At 49.9% G+C, this 10,000-nt stretch overlaps 1 protein-coding gene across 2 annotated transcripts in view; it reads right to left on the bottom strand.

The window, feature by feature from the left end:
* The window catches only part of LOC126577515 (uncharacterized), a 90,626-nt gene that overhangs the window by 4,467 nt on the left and 76,159 nt on the right, over nt 1-10,000 (bottom strand). For both annotated transcript variants that reach the window (XM_050239187.1, XM_050239188.1), the window contains exons 8-9: nt 4,386-6,561; nt 1-931 (exon numbers count right to left, since the gene is read on the bottom strand). The exon at nt 1-931 is cut by the window's left edge and continues 2,101 nt beyond it. In XM_050239187.1, the coding sequence (XP_050095144.1) occupies nt 1-931; nt 4,386-6,561 (3,107 nt within the window). The remainder of the gene's footprint in view (nt 932-4,385; nt 6,562-10,000) is intronic.

Here is a 10,000-nt window from a genome sequence, read left to right as displayed (position 1 = left end):
TCTAAAGGGATCTCTCCGGTAATCGCCATCTTGTTGCCACGATTCTGCAGCGTTGACGTCGGTGAGCTCACGCTGATGGTGATTGTGTTGGAGGCCGTCTGGCGTATCTCCGTCGGTGAGACGGATAGCGTCGTGACGGCATCATTCACCACGACCGACGACTGATAGATCGTCGTATCGCTCGCTCCATCAACATTAACGGTCGAGTAGCAATCATCGCCCGTGATCAGGATCGATGTCATCTTCTGGTACTGCTCCTCATCCGGTTCCGGATCGTGCCGTATCTCTAGCCGATGGACAGCCCCACTCGTCGAGATGCTGCTGGCGCCAGTGGGCGAAGCGCTGGCCCCCGGCATCTGCAGCACCGCCGTTCGGGAGGACGTCGAGGTGGAGCTGCTCCGGTCGCTGCTCGAACGTCGCACACCCGTCGCCGAGATGAGGCTAAAGCAAAAATCCTCGTACACGTCACTCGACTCCCGTCGGCCTTCGCTCACTCCGTGGTCCTTCAGGGGCTTGCCACCGGTCGAGACCGTCGATGGTTTCCCATTTGTCATCGCTGCCGGTGCTGGTGGTGGCGGTGGTGGTGGTACCTTGGGTCGCACTTTGCTACCATTCGCACCCGAAACCACCAGCAGCGACGCAATCGATCCAAACGAGGAGTCCGATGAGGAGGTCGAGGACGAACCCGAGGTCAAGGAAGCCGTCTCCTCCTCGAATGCCACCCGGGAACTGGCACGAACCGGGCGAACGCGCAGTGCCATCGTGTCGATGGTGAAATGGTCATCCCGGACTGACACTGGTGGTCGCTCCTCTTTCGTTGGCGAAGCACGGTCACTGAAGCTACGGCGCACCGGACCGGAACAGTGCTGGAACACGGTTGCCACTGCCCTTGGTTTCGTGTGTTCGGCCACCACTCCATTCACTAAGGAAACTGGAACGATAGCAAGGAAAGAGAAAGAAAGAACGTCGAGAATTAGAACGTCATCAACAGAGATAGTCCTCCCCTCCCCCGGGGGACAGCATGTTAGTTCCGTGAAGAAGTGTCCGAAGAATGTCACCGAAGCAAAAGTAATTAAGCGGCTTGAGACGCCGGCGTGGCTAAGGAGTACCGTGGGGCTTCTGATAATCTATTCCAGGTCAACAGCTAGGCTAGCGTGTTCACAACATTTCACCGGTCGCTAAAACCATCGGAATGGATGCGCTTTCGATGCAGCCACTGAATTAGAACTCGACCTCGACCTCGCTTTACAGTTGCCCTAGCTTTTGTTACAAATGAAAACCCATCCAGTCCGGTGGAAATCTGTTTGGTTAAGAGGTCAACTACCAATTCGCTGAATATATAATGAACCACGCTGATCCAGCAGTTCGCTTCTCGTGGTTACGGTTTGCTCGGTCTCTGTATGTGTGCCACTCGAAAGGACATTTCGTAACCTTAGTGTACCTTGGTGTTTTTCCAGCTGCTGAATCCGTTGCGCTAGCTTGGCATAGGAATGCTCAAGCCAACGTATCAAACACCAGTTCTGTTCCCATTCCGAGTTTCCAGTTCAAACGAGAATTGAACCCGTTTGTTTGCTGTATTTCTTATCGTTATCCCTGCATAAGCTCGTTGTAGAACTCATGTTGCCACATGATGCTTTAGAAGCTACGAAACGTCCCTGGATACCAATTGTATCGTCACCGTCACCGAAGTGCACAAGGATGAATCGGTAACAAATTGCTCACTCGACCATTCACCCGCCCTTCCCCTGACTCAAAGTTCATATGTAAATAGCGCCCCAGCTACAGCTGAGCCTTCCTTTCGGGAACTCTGGGTTTGCGTATAAATCAGAGCCCTTTCGATAGCCTCCACCAGATGCTGCTGCTGCTGCTGCTGCTTGTACCGAGGGTTTATCGCACTGACGCAGAGCTCCAGTTAAACGTACCCAGGCGCAGGTTACATGCCTTTGCCTTATGCGCCTCCAAGACTCAAGAAGAGAAGGTCACATTGCTACTGGCGGACTGGCGTTCACCTCCCGTTCATGTTATTTTATTGCTCGGCCAAGTGATTTATGCTTCGGCTCCCTCTCGGAGTAGGAATGGCAATCGATAAGCGTCCCGTTTCCTGGGAAGATGTCCCTAACGACTCCCTGGGTCGTCATTGGGATCCGGTATAATTTCATTTCAACAACAGGCTCCGCCATGACCACTACCACCGTACTGTGCTAGGGATTAAGGAGCTGGCGTCACACTTGAATGGACACTTGAAGCACAAATGTAGTGCCGACAAGTTCTCCAAAAGCGCTCCTCGTTGCACTAACACCGGTTAAGGGGCACGTTTCTTGAATGATTCACGTCGCCTCGCAGCCTTCCGAAATCTTTAGTGAAGGTCAAGGATTCTCGGTACCGTGCGATCAATGATCTACCCGATACGAGGACCGTAGTGTAGAGGTAGAGGATTAGAATCAAGGATTCAACCCATTTCCACCAGATTCTACTATCGGTCTGCTTTTGGTTCTATTAATAATATGGATTAAAAAAAAAGACTTAATTTACGCGTAGAGAGAGTGGACATTGCTGTACTCACAAATCAAAATGGAAATTTGGGTAACATTCCAATAATTTTGTTACTTAAATAGCTCCTCAACGTTGTGTGTGAATTCTTTAAATTCATTTACTTCCACATCTATCACAGCACGCATCGAACAGACCATCGAGTTGCAACGTTGCACCATTTTCCCTGATACCGTGGCCCTACAGCGATGCGGTTGTTCCGCTCGGTTGCAATTGTAGTTCCGCTAGTGATGCACCGGAAGCACCGGTGTGTATCGATGTGGCACGAGAGGAACGGCCGAAAACAACCGCAGCGATTAATCGCACCATCTGCGTGCAAGCTAGGCCACCAATAGGCAACGCAACATAGCACCAACCTAGGCCAACCCAGACCAGCCAGCCAAAGCCTGACCAAATCAAAGCCCCTCAACGCTCACTCCAGCGGGGGGAGCGAGTGCCAAAATGGCCGAAATGTGGTGGCCTCGGGTACCGGCACGACCCATGTCTATGCAGGATTAGCATAAACTGTAATTCTCTATAATTAGCGGGCATCAGGTTCAGCGGACTATAACATCAATTCTGCGGACACGAGCCTCGGGCAGGACAGACTCAGCAACGCCACCAACCGAGGCCGACCAACTCGACGTTGGTTCCCTTCAAAGCAGCATCGATTCGTTTGCTCTTTGGATGGCATAGTTCCAAGTTTAGCTCAGCAAAAACATGTTGAAAAACGGGGAGCAGCCATTATTTAATGTCGAATCAATTTTGGGGCTCCCGTATTTCCACCACCCCGACGCAAGGCAACTAGCGAGCGAGGTGGTGTACCAGCATCGATAGGCGACGATCGGGACTAATCCCAGTGCAATGGCCCTTCCAGACCGTCGGGGACAATGCTGTCCCCGGATCGCGAAATATTTGAAATAATGCGTCATTTTAATTAGCATCCAGCAAAGCATTTGTACCCTCCGGAGCCGGCCCTCTAGCAACGTGGCGTTCTTTATGCGAACCCATTATTGTCATTAGCTGCAATCACTCAATCTCGAGCATATTTGGCCCCGAAATGGGAGCACATAATCCTGGAAGGTACACCTTCGAATGGCGACCGAATGATGTCCATTGTTGTGCTGAACATTACGAGGGCCACCGGGTGGACGTGCTTCAACGGCCGCATTACGTGGCTTTCAATTTTCGCAACTAGGGACCAAGGCATCAGGGTTGGCTTAGTTTTGAGGCGCCGCTTGACCACAGTGGAGTAGTGAATTAGGGAATTTGTGGAAGCCAGCCTTTCGCAGGTGAGATGTTGAGATTAAACGGTATGCGATGGAGCGTCGGCGGAGCTGACACTAATTACCAATCATCCAATAAGTCTCTCCACCGATGACTTAGTGGTTGCATGTGGTGGTGCTGCTGCTGCTGCTGCTGCGTTTAATGAGTGATTAGTCTTCGATCGGAGTTCAATACAAATCGCGTTAGTAAACTAAGTCGATTGGTGGGCATTCTAGTGACCCATGGGATCGATTGCGATGAGAAGTTGAATCACTTATGATGCTTTTACTTTTATGTTAATAAAATGCTCTCGTTAGGTTTTGAAATAATTTGAAAATAGCTTCCTTTTTATGATTATAGATCGATAGTTAGAAAACACAAAAAAAATATTTAAAAATATGAATGAGGATTGCAATAACAAAAAAATATCAAAAACTTCTTAGAGCTTTGGTAGACCATAGTTATGCAAACAGTAAACGTGTTAAAATCAAGAAATTATGTTGCTAAGTCAGTTTGAAACATTAAATAATTGTCCAAAAATAATCATAACAAGCTCCAAACAATGATAAAACCCTTGTCAACTAACTTACCATCATTATCACTGCCGTTGGATTTGGACACATTAACCACGCCAACGACTCGAGCGGTCGGAAGGCTCGACCTCTGTGGCGTCTCACCATCGGCCGACTTTGCAATCATCGCCGGTCTCTCCGATCGTTCGTACGCGGCCTTCACGGGACTTCCGGTGCCATCCTGTGATTCTTCCGCCTCGTTGATTCCACCGTTCGCCGTTCCGTTCACCGTAACCACCGTATCCGTGAACAGCATCTGGGCGAACAGCTTATCATCGTCGATGACTTCGTTCTCCACCAGAAAGTGCACCTTCTTCCGAGCGGCCACTGTCGTCACGGATCCGGATTCGGCCTCACCAGCACCGCCAGCGACCAATGCATCCGCGAACGGGGTTGGGAGATAGAACTGTGAGCCCCGAGAACCACGCTTATCACCGTTGGCTTTCACGGTCATGTGACGCGCACTGACGGTGCCCGATTTGCCGAAACTGTTGCTATCCTCGGTGGCCGCCGTCGTCAGTTTAGCCAAACGTTGTACGAGCGTGTGATTCAACCGGATTGTATCGTACCCGGGACCGGCGTTCCCATCGGTGCTCCGATGTTCCGACAACACAGAGTTGGCTGGAGTTGGTCCACCAACCGCACCACCACCGGTTGATGGTGGCCGCTTGAGGATCGATTTGATTGCACTTTGCATCCCCGACTCGGTTGTGGCAGAGAGCTGCGACGGAAGCGATCGGCCATCATCTTCTTTGGTTCCTCCTGTCGTCTCACTCGCCGACGCCGACGGTAGCTGCTGTTTCTTGGTGCGCGGTGGCCGTTCTGGCATGCTCCCAGGCTCCCCTGGCTGATCGTTGGCACCGGCTAGCTCACCATTCTCCTCACCGTCCAGCACTGGCGCGAGCTCGATCGGATCGTACACGTACTCCTCGACATCATCGTACACCGGGGGCCGTGAGTCGTCAAACAGCTTGATTCTTTGGCCATTGATTGCCGCAATGTTGTTGACCGGATGTGCCGGATTGTACCGGTTCGCGTACAGCGTGTCGAGGATGTTTTCGTACTTTTGTGCGTGCAGATCGAACTCCCCATCGCCGGCATCGTGGGGTGAGAATTCATTCAACAGCCCAGCTTGGCCACCACCACCACCTTGGCCACTTCCTCCGCCACCACTCAGCGAGATCAGATCGTACGGATTGACGTCACAGCGCAGGATTGACTTGCGGTTCGGTGAAGCGCTCGTTTGACTCACCGATGATTGCCTCTCTCCGGGCAGCTCATCCGGCAGTGGCTCATCCCGCTCCGACTCAACCCAACAATCCTGGAACGAGCTGAGTGGTTGTTTGTTCCCCGTTCCGGAACCGTTCCCTAGCGCACGACCCTTTCCTGTCAGTGGTGAAGGTGATCGAGCTGATCCTCTCTTCCCACGAGAAGGACTCGTGCTCTTCGTGCGACCACGAAACTTTTCCTTCAGACTTGTCTTTACTGACTTTGAGCCGGACCCGGGCGCTCCGGATGCCTCGGATGATTGGGTGAGCCGGGAGCGGCGCATAAAATCGTACGGATCCGGATTGCCATTGCCAAGGATCGAGGGACGAGCCTTTTTATTGCCGTAAGTCGACGCCAACTTGACCGTTCCGGCACTGGAACGGATCGGTGGTGGAGCAAGGTACGTCGCACCGGACGTGAGACGAACTGTGCCACCGATCGGAGCCAATGGTAGCCGTGATCCTTTGCACTTCTTGCAGACTGATGCCTTTTTGATGTCACGCTTTGTGCCACTCAGGTATTCCGGGCAGCAGCAGATCAGGACGGCCATCTCGGGCGGTGGACAGTAGATGGCCGGAAGGTGCGCCAGATGGGGCAGGTGGTGCGATGGATGATGGGGTGAAAGTGGGAGCGGTGGTGGCATACCACGCACCGTCCCGTACACCCAGGTTTCCGCATACTTCATCGTGTGACCATTGGACGCGATCGAGGGGTTGTGTCCGGAGGAGATGGAGGTGTGGCTAAAATCCACCGATTCGTAGCCGTGCTGCGGCGGTTGCCGATGGCCAGCGCTTATCGGAACTAAGGCCGATCCGGTACCGGAGCCGGCCTGCGAACCACTCTGCTTGTCCTCGGGTGTGGTCGGTTTGCTGAGCTTAAGACGCTGTCCCCATGTTTTCTTACTTTTGTCCGAGGATTTTGCAACCTGAGGAAGAAAGCGAAAGATGAAAACTGTCAGTTGTGATGGTACAAACTGATAACTTCCTAATTTTTACAAGAATTTTTACTTCCCAATTTGTTTTACTAAATGAACACCTTGAGTTACCTTGATTATTTAGTTAGTTGATCAGAGTGTACTGTGATTTAATGCCTGTCCAGAAATTGACATTTCTTTTTCATCAACACCGACGATACTAACATTGAAGAAGTGCATCAGACCACGTCCTCTTCTACGTGACCATCGAAAGCGATCTAACCCTCGAAAGCGTCACCAAGTGTGCTCATCGTTCAATTTGTGTTTTTTCCTTATCCTTGCACCATATGCTATCTCCGTTTCTGGTCACGTGCAATCGTAGCTCTTCTCTCAGTAAATCCCACCAGATACCGAGCGAGGATTTGCCTTTTCCGAGCGATTCCGCTTAACAACCGAGGCGTGCGAGCTGAAATCAAAGTAAACCGGCTAACCATGGTGAGAATGGTAGTCTCCTAGGCCTGTCCATAATTTTGCCCTTGGCAGCATAACTTTCACAAACCAAACAATGTAACCTTGTCCCAGAAGTGGTCAGAATCGTTTCCTGGCCCGAGTGTCCTTTGGTATTGATCTCCAGTGACTACCGTGAGCTGCTGCTGCCTCAGTCTTGCTCTCTTGAGACTCAGGCAATCCGCTTGAGCTTTTCCTTCGTTCATGCTTCGTTCTGTTTTCGCTCTTTTCCACGAAAAACAAATCCAACGCCATGATGAGCAGTAGGTGCGTCCACACGGTTGACGGTGACCTGGAACTAGATGGCCGTGCAACCGACACCGTTCTGGGTCGTTCTCATCGCTGCGTCGTACATGTCACGTCGAACTTTATGAACTGAATCGAATCATAAAATCGTAGTGGTCCAGCTAGAACGGCACCTCGAGAACCTGGCCACACACCGCAATGCAATTTGCGTAAGTTCGTAAAATTATGCTCCGGCTCATCGAACACAGGAATCGAAGTGTTGGGCTGAAAATTCGTTTTCCTTTACTGGCGCTTCGTCGATGCGCCACGTTCTTGTCTCTCTTGTGGTTCGTAGCGCACAGGACAGGAAGTGGAGCTAAAACAGTATCGATTTCGTCCATCGTCCCCCCCACCTGCACCCATGGGTGGTGTGATTTGATTTTCTCATTTCCTAGCGCTTGTGGTCTCGCGAGAAGATTTTCAATTTCCCGTGCTTCGAACGAAAGAAGATGAGAGGGAAGAGCGCGATCGAACGATCTGGTATCCCTTCCCGGTTTTCCGTGCCAGCATGGCGGCTTTATGGCTCACCGCATCGTGTCGTACGTCAGCGCGCAGCCGGGGCTCTCTGCCGCTGATGCTTTAAGACGATAATCTTGTCCAGGAGTTTTATGATCGTATTTACACGCGGCCTTTATGGCACTGCACTTCACCGTCACACCGTGGACAGGTCTCGTCCACTCGGTCCGGGGGTCAGTGCTCTAGCTGTTGTTGTTGTGTTGTCGGTTACAGGTTATTCAAAAGGAACGTTTATTGCATTTGTGGCCAACCACAGCATGAGTTATGGTACCGTCGATGTCGCATTTACCGCAGCGCAAAACTGTGGCGAGAAAATCCGCACCAGATATTTCGCGGAAGGGATTGATCGGGAGTTTGGTTAAGAAGTCAAAAGTTTTTTAATAACATTTTGCCAAACGAGCCAGGTTTCTCGAGAGGGCAGCCAGGAACTCCGGGGCTCCCCGGGTTCAATAAAAACCGGAAACCAAAACCAAATGGTGGCGAGTGATAAAAAATCCCAAAATCCCCCACTTGGTTCCGCATATTTGCCCCGGAAGCGCCCATACGTTCCGGCTGTTTACCCTCCGGGTAACCTTTTTACTACATTCCGTCGCTCCGGAGCATCTCGCGGAAAGAGAAAAGACAGTAAAGCATAGCAGCTCGGATGGATCAGCTCCTTAACCAGCACAAAACGGTGCCGCTTCACTTCAGCGCATCACTCAACTGCTATTCCAGCGTGATCCTATTTCCATACGATTTACTTCAATTTCACCTGCCATTGCTGCTGCTTCTGCTGATGCTGTCCGGGGTAATATTACGCTCATATGAATTCAATCTAACCGCAGCACCACTGTGAGCATAAGCAAAGATGATGCTCTTGGCCGACTGAAAGCGATCGTCGGTCGGGTATCATTGCTCGTTTGCTCGGGAAAACTATTTCAATTACAGCTGGCATTCGATCGATCAATGGCCGGGATGCGGTATGATATTGGAAGTCATGCGTTGTAATCCGAGAACTGTAACTGCTGAGTGTAAAAAAAAACGCTGGTCGCTAAACTTCAATTACAGCGAAGCGTAGTAAAGCAATTTACTGGAACATTAAGTAAGGCGTAAGTAAGGCGAAGCGTATGTTTCAGATCCTGATAAAAGTTTATCGAGCAAGCACATGAAAGAAACTCTTTTCTGATAGAGCTGCAACTTTGTATCTAGCTATGTCGAGCAGAATTTCAAACAGGATTATGAGAACTACCCTTCTACATGTATGTTACAGAAGAGCACTAAAAGGATATCATTCAGCTGGAAGCATTCATAAATGTTATGCAAATGGATACGGACACTATTCATTCCTCTTTTGAGGGAATGTTTTTCCCTCCTCTTACATTCGCTCAAAACACTCCGCACTGACATGATAGACCAGCAGTTTCAAAAAGAACGACTGTACATGCGGCACATGTTTCGTTGATAGAAACTGCAACTGGATGGATCCCCTGTATGCAAATGAGTTCACCAGAAAGGAGGCAAAACAAATTATGAAAAGACGCAACTTCTAATTTCAGACACTGAACTTTGCAGCAGGTGTGGTTATGATGTTTGTGAGGAGAAACGCGTTGACGCGAGGGAACGAAGTTTATTAGATTAAAAAATAAGACAAAAAAACAACATGATTTCACTGCATGTGCTCCGTCGGTGATGCTAGAGTGAGGGAGGGTGTGATGCTGAGATGCGTCAAAGTTGAAATTCATAAAATGTAAATTGTTTTGCAGGGAGCATGTGTGTGGCTAGCAAACAAAAAAAGTCTCGGAAGAGCAATGCAGCCAACACGTGGGATGAATCAAAAAGGAGAGGATGAGTAGTTGATTAGAATTCCATTTTTATGAAAACAATCATGTGCAATTGGACGAGCTTCTTGTTCAAAGAGGGGACCTTTCAGAACATCATGGCATGACGTATTCGTAGCTTGATTAGCATAGCAGGAAGGAAGGAATCTCTGAATATGCTACTTTTTATCCTACTTTTCGTTAAAACTAATTCATATAATAATTTAAGTAGTTTTAATTCGTTATAGCTTGATACATTTGCTGAAGGGCCAAACACTAAAAAAACCGGAGCGGCTTTATGTAAATTTTCCGTTTCACTTTGCTCCCCAAACTGAATCGTCTCGTAA

This window comes from Anopheles aquasalis, chromosome 3 (genome assembly GCF_943734665.1).
Source record: "Anopheles aquasalis chromosome 3, idAnoAquaMG_Q_19, whole genome shotgun sequence".
NCBI classification, from domain to species: Eukaryota; Metazoa; Arthropoda; class Insecta; order Diptera; family Culicidae; genus Anopheles; species Anopheles aquasalis.
This window is presented reverse-complemented; position numbering and strand designations above follow the sequence as displayed.